The sequence below is a fragment of the Cervus elaphus genome, chromosome 15 (genome assembly GCF_910594005.1).
Source record: "Cervus elaphus chromosome 15, mCerEla1.1, whole genome shotgun sequence".
Classification (NCBI taxonomy): domain Eukaryota; kingdom Metazoa; phylum Chordata; class Mammalia; order Artiodactyla; family Cervidae; genus Cervus; species Cervus elaphus.
The window spans coordinates 54,445,965-54,463,181 of NC_057829.1; the positions used below are offsets into that span (position 1 = coordinate 54,445,965).

The 17,217-nt window shown below is 42.3% G+C and overlaps 2 protein-coding genes across 5 annotated transcripts in view; one reads left to right on the forward strand and one right to left on the reverse strand.

Annotated features, from left to right (window-relative positions):
- The window catches only part of LIPA (lipase A, lysosomal acid type), a 38,135-nt gene extending 24,901 nt beyond the window's left edge, over nt 1-13,234 (reverse strand). For 2 of the 4 annotated variants that reach the window (XM_043925681.1, XM_043925683.1), the window contains exons 1-3: nt 13,029-13,234; nt 9,219-9,330; nt 6,152-6,269 (exon numbers count right to left, since the gene is read on the reverse strand). In XM_043925681.1, the coding sequence (XP_043781616.1) occupies nt 6,152-6,269; nt 9,219-9,329 (229 nt within the window). In that variant the 5' untranslated portion in view covers nt 9,330; nt 13,029-13,234. Of the gene's footprint in view, nt 1-6,151; nt 6,270-9,218; nt 9,331-9,700; nt 9,930-10,067; nt 10,113-12,674; nt 12,698-13,028 lie in introns of those variants that run through there. The other 2 variants (XM_043925684.1, XM_043925682.1) reach the window with 2 other exon arrangements.
- LOC122708896 (non-histone chromosomal protein HMG-14-like) lies at nt 9,833-10,514 on the forward strand. The gene has a single exon (XM_043925688.1). It carries the CDS (start codon nt 9,833-9,835, stop codon nt 10,145-10,147), a length of 315 nt encoding a protein of 104 aa, XP_043781623.1. The 3' UTR covers nt 10,148-10,514.
- Nucleotides 13,235-17,217: the final 3,983 nt, after the last annotated feature.

Genomic DNA, 17,217 nt, shown 5'->3' on the forward strand with positions numbered 1-17,217 from the left:
AAAAAAAAAAACCCACAGGCTGATGGCCTTTTCCTGAAAAACCTAACTCACAAGTCAGGTTGTGAATTTTCAATTGTAACTCAAAATTCCACTATTGGTGCTTTATCTGGTGACCGCTTTAGTTTACAGTTTATTTCGCAATTAAGCAGGAAGTAAGTCTGCCTCACTGATAATTGTTGCTATTTTACCTATTTGGGACAAGGCCTTTATTCCTGTGTTTTAGCCAAATAAAATAAATATTTTGACTCCCATAGATTCAACTTGCTCAATGCTTATTAAATACATAAGGTCACACACCGGTTCAAGGAACACTGAACCTGGAGTCAGACTGGCTGGGCCACTAGCCTTTGATGTAAAGCAAATTCCTTTCCCTCATTGAACCTAACTGTCTTGCCCAGTAAAATGAGGGTGCGCTGCTTGAGAACCTGGGTTCCCAAACCCTAAGATTTTACCTTGGAATCCACTAGGGAGTTATGTTAAAAATGCAAGCTCTAAATCCTCGGTTCAGGCAGGACTCTGAGATCCTTCCAGTGCCAGCATCCCATGACTTTCTGAAATAAGGTTCAGCAGATGAAAATATAATCACTTCCCTATGAAGGATGAATTTCTGAATTTCAATTCCCTTATAGTATTAGTGTAAAGGAGGGGGAGCTCAACACTTGAGGGAGAAGGTTGTGTAACACAGAGAAACAGCCCACACATGCTCTACGGGTCACCAAGAGCTTTCTAAATACACATTTCAAGCCGCCTAATTCATAGAGGTCTGACTAGACAGGTAAATGATGGTCTAAATCAGGGGATTCTCCACTGGGTCCATAAACTCTCTGCATCCGAATATAAAACCTGTGTGTGCACAAGTGTCTATTTTATTTTACTTGAGAGAGGATCTGTTGCGTTCATCTCCTCCAGAATCCCAGTTCTGATGACTGCCAGACACAATCTGAATGAGGCCAGCCACACAGACAATATGGCCATGCTGGTTGCTGTGAAGAACACAAAGGTGACAAAGACACAGCCGCCGCCTTCAAAAAGCGGATGCGGGAGGGACTGGGGGGCGGGGTAGGGAAGAGTACACACCTAAGTCAACCCCACAACAGTGAGGAAAGGACCTCAAGAGGGTTGTCAGCAAGACGTTTGGGAAGTGGTCTCCTTCCTGCTCAAGCAACCAGGGACAGTGGGCAGTTAAGCTGGGTGGGGCTGCAAGCGTGGGAGAAAAAAAGTGTTTTTAAGGATGTGTAGAAATGAAGATGGTAGGCACGTTCATCACCATTCCAGTGGATTGAGTCTGAGGCCCAGAGAGAAATTAGCAAAAGGGGAATAACTCGTTTGGATTTGAGAGTGTGAAAGAGTGGCTCTTTAATACTTATGAAATGATACAACTTCAATGATACCATTTGCAATTTGGCTATGGTGCCAATTTAAATCTGTGCCAATGAGAAATGAGAAATGTTTCTTAGATGATGGGTAAACATCAATGGTTCTCAAGCACTCCTCATAAACCAGATGAAAGAGATAGTCTATCCCATTCTACCGAATAAGACACCATAGACATCCTATCCTATGACTGTAATCACTAACTTGGGGAATCATGAAGTTCTCTGCACATACCCAAGGTGAACTTCAAAACTCCACTGCTATACAAAATGAGGGTGAATAGTACAGACATCAGCCAGGACACAACATTAAGGAATGGTGCTATCTTTATTTATCATACTCATGAAGATTGTTGAATGCCAGTATCATATAATTATACTTGGGCTCTAAGAAGCTTAATCCTGCAGAACTACATAAGATGGATGAGAGCGAGGAGGTTGGTAGAAAGGAAAGCAGTTGACATGGTAGAAGAGCCATGCAGTCAAGGCCTGTGACAAAAATCTTCTGATGATCCCCAAGTGAGGCTCTACATATAATCGGAGGGGGCCACTGAGGCAGGACTGAAACACGCTCACCACGCAGCTTTAACGAAGGTTCCACAAGGAACGTGGTATCTATAAATAAGTAATGGAGGTGACATTGGCAAGATGGAGAAGGGACAGGCTCCCCACTCCAGGATTCTTGGGCTTCCCTGGTGGCTCAGAAAGTAAAGAATCCACCTGCAATGCAGGAGACCTGGATTTGATCCCTGAGTTGGGAAAATCCCCTGGAGGAGGGCATAGCAACCCACTCCAGAATTCTTGCCTGGAGAATCCCCATGGACAGAGGAGCCTGGCGGGCTACAGTCCATGAGGTTGCAGAGTCAGACACGGCTGAGCGATTAAGTGCGGCACAGTACAACCCTAGTCCCCTCACAGAAACTCCAACTTTGCAACCATCTATAGAAGGGTTGTTAGCATCCCTGAACGTAGGAGTAAGGCTGTAGCATCACAACAGAACACAAAAACTGGAAATAAAAAAAAAAAAACTACACTAAGAAGGGCAGGGGCTTCCCTGGTGGGTCAGTGGTAGAGAATCTGCATGTCATGCAGGTTCAATCTCTGATCAGGGAATATCCCACATTCGGCAGGCAGAGCAACTAAGCCCGTCTGACACCACTACTGAGCCTGTGCTCTAGAGCCCTCAAGCCCCAACTACTGAGCCCACTCGCCACAAATACCGAAGCCTGCCCCCCTGAGCCTGTGCTCAGCAAAAAAGTGAAAGTGAAGGCCACTCAGTCGTGTCTGACTCTTTGTGACAGCATGGACTATACAGTCCATGGAATTCTCCAGGCCAGAATACTGTAGTGGGTAGCCTTTCCTTTCTCCAAGGGATCTTCCCCACCCTGGGATCGAACTCACATCTCCCACATTGCAGGCAGACTCTTTACCAGCTGAGCTACAAGGGAAGCCCAAGAATACTGGAGTAGGTAGCCTATCCCTTCTCCAGGGTCTCCTGCATTGCAGGTGGATTCTTCACCCACTGAGCTATGACGGAAGCCCACAAGCCACTGCAATGAGAAGCCTGCGAACCACAACTAGAGAGCAGCCCCTCCTCATCACAACTAGATAAAAGCCCACACAGTAACAAAGACCCAAGACGGTCAAAAATAAATTTTAAAAGAATTATTTTTTAAAAAAAGAAGAGTGGGGAGAGCAGCTTCACTTCATTCTCGATAAACGAATTTATGTTTTAAAGGATCATGTAATGACTTATAAATAGTACAGATATATGGCATTATTTTCTTATGCATTAAGAACATTAATTTCTTAAAAGATAAGCAGAATGAACTGCCCTATCCTTGTTTTGAAATTCTTTCTCTCTCTCAGATTCTGAGTTTATTTATTTCAGATGGCCACGTAAGCAGTCACAAGAGCTTAAGGCAGGGTCGTGGCCTGGCAGAGAGGAAAAGGCTAAATGGAAGCCATGTAACGTGGGAGCCTAGAGAGGACTTGTCAGCTCCTGGAGGATGGGAGTCAAGAGTGACTGCAGTTTCTGGTCCTGGTCATTAGGATAATGAGGGTGTTATTAACAGAAGAGGAAGTCAGGAGAGGAAGAGGCATGGATGAGCCAGCTTCCAAGTTGGGTGTGAAGGATTTTATGTATTCTTTCTGTCTATCTGGCTTAAATAAGCCAAACTAGCACCACTGACAACGCTGCTCCAGGACGGGAGTGAAGGACAGGCAGAACCTCAGCTCTGTGCTCAGCCTTGGACCATGGAAACGCAGACCGTCAGAGAAGCACCGATGCCCTTCTGAGGAGAATCACAAACTCCTTTAGATAACTGACCACCTTCATAGCTTGCTTCCAGACTTGTCTCTGAGCTTAGCTCACAGCAGGTGTTACATACACATCACTGATCCTCTACAGGGAGGCCTCTGCAAAGAAGAGCAGAAGGGTGGGGGCTTGATGCTACGACCAGACTTAAAGTGCCTTCAATCTGTTCCCCATTCTGAAGACCAAAGATATCCACTGCCCCAATCCACATATCCCTGCAAAAAAAAAAAAGGAATCTAACCCATACAACTAAGGAGAAATAAAGACTAATGGGGAACTTTGAGATCATCTCAGGCAATCGACTGTTTTTAAAAACGAAGAACCCAAGACCTACAGAGGTGAAAGCACAAAAGTACTTATGGGCAGGCAGAATTCCCCCATCTCTTCTTCCTATCACCTGAGAGCAAGTCAAGAAGGATGCTCACCTCCTAGGGTACAGCAATTTCACCTGCAGTGGTTGAGATAAATACCATAGGAAGGTACCTGGCACTATTTGCTTTAATTGCTATAGGAGAGAAAAGCCTGGAGGTGGATATGGAAAAAGGAGGCACATTCTCTAAGCTTGTTTTCACTGAGGTTTCCTGTATCTTTTAACAATGGCTCACATTACTAATTATATTAGCCAACTAGCCACTTTTAAGAGAAACAGTATCAATACATATCTTTCTTTATATTGAATCTGAAATCTGTATAGGAGGTTCACTTTAAAAATAAAAAAGAGGAAGGAAAGCAAGATCATATGTTCACTCTGAAATGTTTTGTGTGTTTTGAGCAGAAGAAAAATAGAAGACCTTGTTGTAACTCATTTCTCATTTTGTAACATACATTTAAGAGGATCTATAAATCATAAAACTCTCAAGAGTCAGAAATTAAATTTCAAAAAGAGCACTGGCTGTCTTCACCAGGTAGCATCATCAAAAGACTCATTACGGCTAGAATTTATGGGAGAAAAACATAGATGAATCAGATTTTATTAAGAGAAAAATAGACAATAATATAAAGCTCAATTAACACAGAGGGCTTTTAAATTCACTTTGAATAAAAATTTTCTACTCACATAAAATTTTGAAGAAGACACAGTTATTCATTTACCTTAATCTCACCTTAGTAGCCTAAGGAAAGTTTCTAAACACAAAAAGTGTTTAAAAAAATATCTGTATCTACAGAGACAATTGACTAAGGATCAGATCCTTATTCTGATGTCCGTTCAGTGATTTCAAGAAGTCTATCTAGAAATTCCTCAATCTGTACTGGAAACCACAGTTTTGCTTGAGACACAGAAAAAATACACATATATTTGAAGCCAAAGCTATAAGAACTTTCAAGTATTCCTAATAAGCATAGTTACCAGAATAAGACCACATGGAAAGTAATTTAACAATATCTGGGTCCTCCCTGGTGGTTCTGATGGTAAAGAGTCTGCCTGCCAATGCAAGAAGACTTGGATTTGATCTCTGGGTTGGGAAGATCCCTTGGAGAAGGGAATGGTAACCCACTCCAGTATTCTTGCCTGGAGAATTCCATGGACAGAGGAGCGCTGAGGGCTACAGTCCATGGGGTCACAAAGAGTCGGACATGACTGAGTGACTAACACACACACGTCAAAATCACAAATCCACATATTATCCTCTGACCCAAAAATTCTATTTCTGAAAGTGTCTTATAATAAACTTGCACACAAACAAGGTTATTTACAGCAGTAGTATTTGTTAATAAAAGAGTAGAAATAGTCCAAATGCCACTAAGAGAACACTTGCTAAATAAATCATGACAGTTATACAGTGGAATACTATGTATTGGTAGAGATGAATGATAAAGTGCTCTTTGTACTGTATGAAAAATATTCAAAACTTTAAACAAAAAAAATTCAAGAAACAAAAATGTGCGTTATATGCCACATTCTAAATTAAAAGGCAAGCAGGGAAAATACTCATTTATGTTTGTTTCTAAAGACACTTTTTTAGAGATAAAGAAATTTAAAATAAAGAAATTTTGGAAGGATACATAAAAAAACTGGGAGGGGAAGAATGAAATAGGAGGGAGGTATTTTACTATGAGCTTTTTATTCTCTTCAATTTTTGAACTATGTGACATTACCTACTCAAAAAATTAAGTAATTTTCAAATAGCAAGAGCTATCTACTTAATGTTCAAATCACTTTATTAAATAAAATGCTTTGTTATAACAATGAGATATTTTAGCATATTCTCAAGCAAACCTGACCTTTGAATCCTTAAGTGAAAATGAAATTAGATGATTCTTGTCCTTGCTTCTTTAAAAGAAGTGTTTTAATATACCTTGCATAAATGTAATATGTTGCATACTTTGGTCTAAAAGACAATCCCATTTCAATGTTTTCAAGTTAAATCTGAATTTGTGACTGATATAAAAACCAGCCAAATTTCAGCAAAGCAATTAAAATTTCAGAACTTTCCTATCTCACCACTGAAAACACCCATACCTTTGTCCGAACGGTTTTTCCTCCCATGGGGAATTCGATTAACACAAAGAATATACCCATCTGCTGTCACAACCTGATGTTCCTCACTAGGGTATCCCCAGCGCAAGATAATTTCACTCTGTGGAGCAAAGGAGAAGACAAAAAGTCAATGACCAAGTTTTATTTAAGAAACCAATCATTACTGAAATTTTAGTCTGCTCAATCTAGTAGCCAATCTCCATCACAAGAGTAAATCCTCCACTTGTTTTACCCCTGCATTCTACTCAGAGATGCTTAGTTAAACCTTGGTTTCACCATTCTAACATGTTCTGCACCAAGCGTGCCTTATTTTACCATAGCTTTGGGCTTCTTTGGTTCCATCCTGGCTCCCAGGCACAAATAAGCACGTCTTTCTTTCTTTCTAAATATGCCAGTTAATTCTGTAATCTACAATTTTCCTTGTTTTAAGAGACCCCATCCTGGGAAATGAAGGATACAAAGCATTAATCTGTTTTTAATCAATGGAACAATGAATCTACACTAGAATGTCAAGGCAGAGTTGAACAAGACAAAATGATACAGACCCAGAGCAAATCACTATCTTATACATCTTAAACTAATGCAATGCTATATGTCCATTACATCTCAATAAAACCAGGGGGAAAGATGAAAAGGAATAATGATCAAATTCACATAAGGAAAGATCCATGGGGCAATTAGGTTTCCTTTCTTTTTTTATCAAGGGGATGCTCAAACTACTGCACAATTGCACTCATCTCACACACTAGCAAAGTAATGCTCAAAATTCTCCAAGCCAGGCTCCAGCAGTACATGAACTATGAACTGGGTTTAGATGTTCAAGCTGGGTTTAGAAAAGGCAGAGGAACCAGAGATCAAATTGCCAACATCCACGGGATCATCGAAAAAGCAAAAGAGTTTCAGAAAAAAATCTACTTATGCTTTATTGACTATGCCAAAGCCTTTGACTGTGTGAATCACAATAAACTGTGGAAAATTCTGAAAGAGATGGGACTATCAGACCATCTGACCTGCCTCCTGAGAAATCTGTATGCAGGTCAAGAAGCAACAGTTAGAACTAGACATTGAACAACAGACTAGTTCCAAATAGGGAAAGGAGTATGTCAAGGCTGTATATTGTCACCCTGCTTATTTAACTTATATGCAGAGTACATCATGAGAAACACCAGACTGGATGAAGCACAAGCTGGGATCAAGATTGCCGGGAGAACTATCAATAACCTCAGATATGCAGATGACACCGCCCTTATGGCAGAAAGTGAAGAAGAACTAAAAAGCCTCTTGATGAAAGTGAAAGAGGAGAGTGAAAAAGTTGGCTTAAAGCTCAACATTCAGAAAACGAAGATCACGGCATCTGGTCCCATCACTTCATGGCAAATAGATGGGGAAACAGTGGAAACAGTGACTGACTTTATCTTGGGGGGCTCCAAAATCACTGCAATTGGTGACTGCAGCCATGAAATTAAAAGATGCTTACTCTCTGGAAGAAAAGTTATGACCAACTTAGCATATTAAAAAGCAGAGAGAGACATTACCTTGCTGACAAAGGTCCACCTAGTTTAAGCTACGGTTTTTCCAGTAGTCATGTATGGATGTGAGGGTTGGACTACAAAGAAAGCTGAGTGCCAAAGAATTGATGCTTTTGAACTATGGTGTTGAAGACTCTTGCGAGTCCATTGGACTGCAAGGAGATCCAACCAGTCCATCATAAAGGAAATCAGTCCTGAATATTCATTGGAAGGACTGATGCTGAAGCTCAAACTCCAATACTTTGGCCACCTGATGGGAAGAACTGACTTATTGGAAAAGACCTTGATGCTGGGAAAGATTGAAGGTGGAAGGAGAAGGGGACGACAGAGGATGAGATAGCTGGATGGCATCACCGACTCAATGGACATGAGTTTGAATAAACTCAGGGAGCTGGTGCTGGACAGGGAGGCCTGGCCTGCTGCAGTCCATGGGGAGTCGCAAAGAGTCGGACACGACTGAGTGACTGAACTGAAATGATAGTAGATGTTTAATATAAGTTTCAGGTATACAACACAGTGATTCATAATTTTTAAAGGTTAAATTCCATTTATAGTTTTTATAAAATATTGTCTATATTCCCTGTGCTATACAATATATCCTTGAAGCTTCTTTATTTTACATATAGCAGTTTGTACCACTTAATCCATTGGGCAATTGTTAATTAGGAGCTCAGTGGCATACAGCTAACTCAGTTATCCAGAAGACAATGTAAATAAGTGCTCGTGATTCTCTCTACCACAAATACTTGAAAGGATTTAAGTTTATCATTCTTACAGTAAAAAATTAAAAAGGAAAAATGTTTTTAATTTTAAAAAACCTTAAAAAGAAAAAATTAGGAACAAGAGATAAAACGTAACCTTAAGAACCCTGATAATAGGTTGCACTCTCTTGACTGACTATAAATTTATCAAAATCTCCAAAGCTGCCTGATTCTTCAGTTGTGTCACTGTTTTAAACCTGCTGTTTTCTGTAGCAATCTATAATTTCATGATATTTTATGCCTAAATAAAGTATCTCCCGATTTAATTGTCTGCTTAAGATTAATAACTTTGAAATGTTTTCATTACTTGAGGGATTATTTTTGCTTATTCGTTCTAATAAAATTGTTTTCAGATACTTTGATTTTTGGACTGAACTACGAACACTGTAATCTGTCCTTGTTCAAAACATTCAGTATTAACATTCTTCGGAAGTTTTAACACTTTTTTATTGTTGTTTAGACAAATTCAGTGAGATTTAAAAATGAAATGAATGTCTAAAAATACCACTTATCCTATTAAGTATGATTAACTACTTATGATTAAGCACTGATTTCATCAGTAAAAAGAGGTTTGTAAAATACACATTACCTAGTGGGTAAAGTCCAGCTAACTGAACTGGAGAGTCAGAGAACATGAAAAACATAATGAGATATAAAGAGAATGCAGTTTGTAGCTTCATGTAGCTATGTAATTGGATTTCAGAAAATAACATTGATCACAGATGTGTTTTAAGAAGGAGATGCCTTTAAGAAACTTACCACGTTCATATTTGTTTCGGGATCCACAGGTGTCTGCTTCCATCCAGATGCCTGGGAAGGCAGGGTCCCAAGGACCAAACCGACCAGCAAACCCCAGAGCCACATTTTCATTCTGTATAAAACAGTCTGTTGTTATTTGCCTACACCAATTTTACTACACAAAATTACATTGGTAAATAATGCTTCCATACAAGGTTCTTAACCAGTTTACGTCAGGTAAAAGTTAGGCAAAGGACAAATACGGAACAAATGACTCAAGCCACACCTCAAAGAAAAAATTCAGGAATTCTTTTTAACTAGGAAACCTCCCACACACCACCCTCAGTTAATTTGTGACACATGGAGCCCACTACACCCACCCACCTCCTCACCACAAAGTTAAACGTAATGTTCCTGCAACAAGAGCGGAAGAGAGGACTCAGAAGAAAATACGTTGTGAAAAGGGAAGATCACCAAAATTCCAGAGCCTGGTAACCTCCCACCTTTTCCTCTCTAACTGTGATTTAAATGTTCTGAAGTTCAGGCGGCGGGAGGAGCGGCAGCAGTCGCTTCGCGAAGGCTCTCGGCGCGCCGCGGCCCTCGGGCGCCCGGCTCTCGCCCGCCCCGCCGCCTCGATGCCCAAAAGGAAGGTCAGCTCCGCCGAGGCGGCGGCGGCGGCGGCGGCGGCGGGGCCCGAGAGGAGATCGGCGAGGCTGTCAGCTAAACCGGCTCCTGCAAAAGTGGAAACGAAGCCAAAAAAGGCGGCGGGAAAGGATAAATCTTCAGATAAAAAAGTGCAAACAAAAGGGAAAAGAGGAGCAAAGGGAAAACAGGCGGAAGTGGCCAACCAAGAGACTAAAGAAGACTTGCCTGCAGAAAATGGAGAGACTAAAAACGAGGAGAGCCCAGCCTCTGATGAAGCAGAACAGAAAGAAGCCAAATCTGATTAATAACCACACACTCAGTCCTGTCAGTGGTTCCTGTTTCCCTTCTTGTACAATCCAGAGGAATATTTTTATCAACTATTTTGTAAATGCAAGTTTTTTAGTAGCTCTAGAAACATTTTTAAAAAGGAGGGAATCCCACCTCATCCCATTTTTTAAGTGTAAATGCTTTTTGTAAAGAGGTGAAATCATTTGCTGGTTGTTTATTTTTTGGTACAACCATAAAATAGTGGGATATTGGATATGGGAGGCTTTGATTGTCTTGGGTGTCAGCTTAACATTCCATAGATGGGGGGTAGCTTTTATATCCTATAATACAAAAGCATACTAAATGGCAGTTTGGAGTCAGTTGTGCATTTAATGTCTTGAACACTTTAAATTACTTCTCTTCCCATATTGTTTTGGTAGAATTATTTCCTACAGCAAACCACTTTTTGATCTTGGCTCTCCTGGTCAGAATTTTGTGCACTATACTATAACATCTTTGGTCGTGGTAGTCCAGTTTTCCTAGTAACTTGGTTAATGTACTGTGAACGATTGACAGTTTGGGTATGTAGTGTATATGATACTAAATTGTGAATCAGTGGGACTTATGATGTAACAACATATCAATATTTGAAGATATTGGTACTTGATATCCTGTTAAGGAAAGTTTGCTCCAAATTTTAAGCTGGGAAGTCACTGGAATAACTGTTAAGAATCACAACTACATGATATTTTAGATTTCTGGTATGTATGTGAAGAATTGTGTACAAACTGAAATGTCTGTGTAGTGATCCTCAAAACAACCAATAAAATCTCAGTTATAAAAGAAAAAAAAATAATAAATGTTCTGAAGTTCAGCTGATATCAGCTCCTATTCTCGCTAGTTATTCACTTCCCTTTTTGCACAAAGTTACACGTTAGGATTTGAATTTGTCACCCAAGGGGAAAAAAGTGAAATGAAAAAGATAAGAGAGCTTGCACAAGAAACAGAAGGAAAGAAGATTGCCCCTCTCTGCGTCTGAGACCCTCTCCAGGGATCAACACAGACCATATAGTTCTAACAGTGATGGCACAAAATCACCGCACAGCAAAGACCTCGGGGATGGATATTAAAGGCAAAATGAAGTGACTCTTCCAAGGACACGCCAATGGTTTAGAGGCAAAAGTGGGACTACAGTCCCAGCCTCCCACATATTTTAAAATAAATATAGTCCCTTAAAGATATGAATGATGGCAGACGAATGGACAAGGAAGCTGTGGCACATATACACAATGGAATATTACTCAGCTATAAAAAGGAACACGTGTGAGTCAGTTCTAATGAGGTGAACGAAACTGGAGCCTGTTATACTGACCAAAGTGAAGTCGCTCAGTCATGTCCAACTCTCTGCGACCGCATGGACTGTGGCCTACCAGGATCCTCAGTCCATGGGATTTTCCAGGCAAGAGTACTGGAGTGGGTTACCATTTCCCAGGGATCAAACCCGGGTCTCCCGCATTGTAGGCAGACGCTTTACCGTCTGAGCCACCAGGGAAGCCCATACAGGCCAAAGTAAATCAGAAAGAGAAACACCAATACTGTATATTAATGCATAAATATGGAATTTAGAAAGACGGTAACAGCGACCCTATATGCAAGACAGAAAAAGTGGCACAGATGTAAAGAACAGACTTTTGGACTATGTGGGAGACGGAGAGAGTGGGATGATTTGAGATAATAACATAGAAACATGTATATTACCATATGTAAGACCAGTGCAAGTTAGATGCATGAAGCAGGGCACTCAAAGCCAGTGTTCTGGGACAACCCAGAGGGATGGGGTACGGAGGGAGGTGGGAGGGGGATTCATGATGGGGGGACACACGTGCACCCATGGCTGGTTCATGTCTATGTATGGCAAAAACCATCACAATATTGTAAAGCAAGTATCCTCCAATTAAAATAAATTAATTTTTGAAAAAGATATGGATGAGTGTATCCCAATACAAAGACTTGTATAAAGATGTTCATAACAGTTCTATAGGCAATAGCCAAACACGACTAAGAAGTTCAAGGAGAAAAAGTCTCCTCCAAGATGGATTCAGTGGGCTCTGCAACTTTATCTCAATTCTTTAGGTACTGTTAACAACCCAACGAAGTACTTTTCTGTCTTCATTTTACACCAGCCTGAGGGCAGAGCCAGTCTCTGGGTCAACTCTGAAACCGCCCCCCCGCCCCTCAAGGACCCAGCAAAGCGTGGACACACAACAGATTCTGAAAAACAGGATTGGGCAGTCCAGAGTTCAGTAGCTGAAGAAAAGATAAGCTCCAAAGCAGCTTGTTATCTACCTAATAATAACAACACCACTAATAATTTTGACTCCCATTTAAGCTTTTGCTATGCTCCAGATTTCGCAGGCAGTGTGCTTCGGTCCTACTATGTTCATTAAGCCTCCAACAACTCTCTGCAGTACCGTTAAATTCTTTTTCCAGGAAACTCAGGCTCACCCAGGTTTATTACTGGAAGTAAAATGTCCAGTGGTTAAATAGTATTGCCGGGATACTCACCAGGACAGGTATCAAGCCGGTCCTTGACCACGCCTTTGGTTAAAAAGTAAGCGAGGTTTGGGGGCTGCCTGGCGGAGCTAATGCGAGTAAAGGACGAGGAGAAAGTGGGGGAGCTGGGAATCAGAAATCCTGGGTGTCGCTGCAGCCCAGGGAAAGATGAGCAACGTCAAGAGAGCCCTCAACTCCCGGGTGCCCTCAGGTGCTCCGGGAACCAGCGCAGAGGGATCCTGCAGAGGATCACAGGCGGTGTGACTGAGCACCCGGGAGGGCGCGGGGCCCTGGCCTCGGAGCCCGCGGAGGAAGGCCGATGCTGCGGCGCCCTCACCCCAACAGTGCAGCAGGGCCGGCACTCACCTGCAGCCGTCCTCCCGGGCCGCTGTCCAGAGCCGCAGCGCCGGCTCGAGAGGCTGGGGCGGCCGCAGGGAGCCTGGATGGGGCGGAGCCAGCTGGACCCGGGGCCCGCGCCCGCGCCGGCGCCAGGCTCAGGCAATCTAGCGCTCCCAATCAGATCCGCCTGCCGCCGGGCCGTGCAGCGTAGATTCCTTCGCTTCCGAGCGGGCTCTCGGCTCCCGCGGAGCATGCGCCTTGGGGGCGCTCGAGCGGTGCCGCGTCCAGCCGCCGGCTCCCAGGCGGAGCGGATCAGCAGCTCCACCCACAGGCCGCGCCGGCCGGATCTCATAGGCTGCGCGGGCTCCACCGCAGGAGCTCCTGCAGAGCCGCTAAGCTCCGCGCCTGAAACAGAGAACGTGGGCTCTGTAGATGTAATTATATGCTACTTATGAATCCCTCAGCGGTGTGCCTGAGGCAAGGCAATCTTGCTGTACATTTTATTTTTATTACTAAAATGCCTAGCATTAAGTGGGTAAAGAGTTTGCCTGCAGTGCGGAAGAACCGTGTTCGATCCCTGACTTGGGGAGAACCCCTGGAGCAGGATAATGGCAACCCACTCCAGTATTCTTGCCTGGAGAATTCCATGGACAGAGGAGCCTGGTGGGCTACAGTCCAGGGGGTCACAAAGAGTCCGACACGACTGAGTGACTGACACTTTGACTTTTGAAGATACTAGGGGTATAGCAGCCAAACAAGAGCCTTCTTCTCCTGCTTACTTTCTAATGGGAAGAGACACCATGAATAAAGACAAAGTAGTGAAAAGTGCCATGATGAACAATAAAGGGATAATGAAGGTGGGTGCTATGTTTAAAGTAACCAGGAAAGTACCCTCTGATGACACTTCGAGCACAAACAAAAAGAAGGTGATTTCAAACCATGTGGATACTGGGAAGGAGCATTCTGAGATGAGAGGATAGCAAGTGCAAAGGTCCTGAGGCAGGAATATTCTTCAGTTCAGTTCAGTTCAGTCTCTCAGTCGTGTCTGACTCCTTGCGACCCCATGAATCGCAGCATGCCAGGCCTCCCTGTCCATCACCAACTCCCGGAGTTTACTCAAACTCATGTCCATCGAGTCAGTGATGCCATCCAGCCATTTCATCCTTCGTCGTCCCCTTCTCCTCCTGCCCCCAATCCCTCCCAGCATCAGGGTCTTTTCCAATGAGTCAACTCTTCGCTTGAGGTGGCCAAAGTATTGGAGTTTCAGCTTCAGCATCAGTCCTTCCAATGAACACCCAGGGCTGATCTCCTTTAGGATGGACTGGTTGCATCTCCTTGCAGTCCAAGCGACTCTCAAGAGTCTTCTCCAACACCACAGTTCAAAAGCATCAATTCTTCAGCACTCAGCTTTCTTCACAGTCCAACTCTCACATCCATACATGACCACTGGAAAAACCATAGCCTTGACTAGACAGACCTTTGTTGACAAAGTAATGTCTCTGCTTTTTAACATGCTATCTGGGTTGGTCATAACTTTCCTTCCAAGGAGTAAGCATCTTTTAATTTCATGGCTGCAATCACCATCTGCAGTGATTTTGAAGCCCCCCAAAATAAAGTCTGACAGTGCTTCTACTGTCTCCACATCTATTCCCATGAAATAATGGGACCAGATGCCATGATCTTAGTTTTCTGAATGTTGAGCTTTAAGCCAACTTTTTCACTCTCTTCTTTCACTTTAATCAAGAGGCTTTTTAGTTCCTCTTCACTTTCTGCCATAAGGGTGGTGTCATCTGCATATCTGAGGTTATTGATATTTCTCCCGGCAATCTTGATTCCAGCTTGTGCTTCTTCCAGCCTAGCATTTCTCATGATGTACTCTGCACATAAGTTAAATAAGCAGGGTGACAATATACAGCCTTGATGTACTCCTTTCCCTATTTGGAACTAGTCTGTTGTTCAATGTCTAGTTCTAACTGTTGCTTCCTGACCTGCATATAGGTTTCTCAAGAGGCAGGTCATGTGGTCTGGTATGCCCATCTCGAATATTCTTAGTAGTGTCTAATAAGTGGAATTTGGTCAGTGTGGCTGGAACAGAAAGGCGAGGTGGAAAGTGGTATACCGTGATGTCCTAGAGGTAATTGGAGGCCTTGGGGACCAATTGTAATGACTCTATTACTTCTTACCAAGAAGAGAAGCCATTGGAAGGTGTTCAGGAAAAAGCAACATAACTTTGTTGGCCATATAGTTTGTAACTATTGCCACCTGTTCCATAGATTGTCCTTTTATTTTGTCAGTTATGTCCTTTGCCGCGCAAAAGCTTTTAAGTTTAATAAGGTCCCATTTTTAAATTTTTGTTTCCTTTGCTTCAGGAGACAGATCATATATATAAAATATAATGTTATGTATTATACATCTATATATTGCTGTGATTTTATGTCAAAGAATCTTCTACCTATGTTCTCTTCTAGGAGTTTATGGTTTCAGGTCTTACATTTAGGTCTTTAACCACTTTGGTTTATTTTTGTATATGATATGAAGGAAATGTCCTAATCTCATTGTTTTGGCTGTAACTGTTCAGTTTTCTCAGCACCACATATTGAAGAAACTGTCTTTTATCCATTGTATGTTCTTGCTTTGTCATAAATTAATTGGCCATAGGTCTGTGGGTTTATTTCTGGTCTCCCTATTCCATTTCCTCTTAATAGTTTAACTCTTAAGCAGGCCGTTTTTCACTTTATTACAAAGAAGGGGACGGTTGAGTCAAGCTGAAGGAAATAGGGTGCTTTCCCTGTCAATATCAGAGCAGCGGTGCATACCAGGTAGAGAGTCAGAGGATGGTAGTGATGGGGGTGAGGATGGGGGAGCCCATCATTTATGTATGTGAAGTGAAGTGAAGTGAAAGTCGCTCAGTCATGTCTGACTCTTTGTGACCCCATGGACTATATAGTCCATGGAATTCTCCAGATCAGATTACTGGAGTGGGTAGCCTTTACCCTCTCCAGGGGATCTTCCCAACCCAGGGATCAAACCCAGGTATCCCACATTGCAGGCAGATTCTTTACCAGCTGAGCCCAAGAATACTGGAGTGGGTAGCCTATCCCTTCTCCAGGGTCTCCTGCATTGCAGGCAAATTCTTATACCAACTGAGCTATGAGGGAAGATTGTATTCCCATGGGAATATACAGCCTTGACGTACTCCTTTCCCAATTTGGAAACAGTCTGTTGTTCCATGTCCGGTTCTAACTGTTGCTTCTTGACGTGCGTAAAGCTTTCTCAGGAAGCAGGTACGGTGGTCTGGTGTTCCCACCTCTTGAAGATTGATTCCCATCTCTGTGAAGAACTGATTCATTGGAAAAGACCCTGATGCTGGGAAAGATTGAAGGTAGGAGGAGATGGGGATGACAGAGGATGGCATCACTGACTTGATGGACATGAGTTGAGCAAGCTCCGGGAGTTGGTGATGAACAGGGAAACCTTATGTATGTATGGTCACATAAATTCTTGTGAGAACTTTGGCTTTTATGAATCTGAAAATGTTCTTGTTGTTTTAATATTGGTTATTATTGAGTTTGCAGTTGTTCTATAAAACACATGATATTTTTAAGCAATGAAATTGTGTTTATGTCTTTAACAATTTGTCTGCAGCTTCTTCAATACCCCTGTCACAGTATAATCCACAAATTTCTGTTGGAGTTCTGTAACATATTATTTTTAAAATGATTCATGGTTCCAAACAAAAACCAGGCAAATGAAAAAAGGCAATATTAAAGTAGAGGGGCAGTAGGCAACTACATTTTTTGTCTGTACCATTCATTTCATTATAGGGAAAGAATCTTCCAAACAAGAGAAGAACCAGGCCAAATCCCTGGGATCTTCAGGAGAAAAAGAGTGAAATGGAGCAGACTGAGACCTGGGTAAAGGTTACAGTGGTCAGGAGTCCTGGATTCTTCCACAAGATTCTGTTTAGCGGTAAACCGTGGGAATATGGAAATCAGTGTCAATTCTAAGTGCCAATCAGTTCCAGACAAGCCAATCTCACAATTACACTCATGAAATTTGTCTTTTCAAGTATTGCAGAATTTATTTGCATTTTATAGAAAGCACAGATCTGAATATAGTTAAGGAAGCAACTACAGACAGAACTAGCAGATGCAGCGTTAGCTTTAAGAGATGATCTGCTGGCTTTTTCCTTATTTGTGTAAGCGACTTTCTAGAA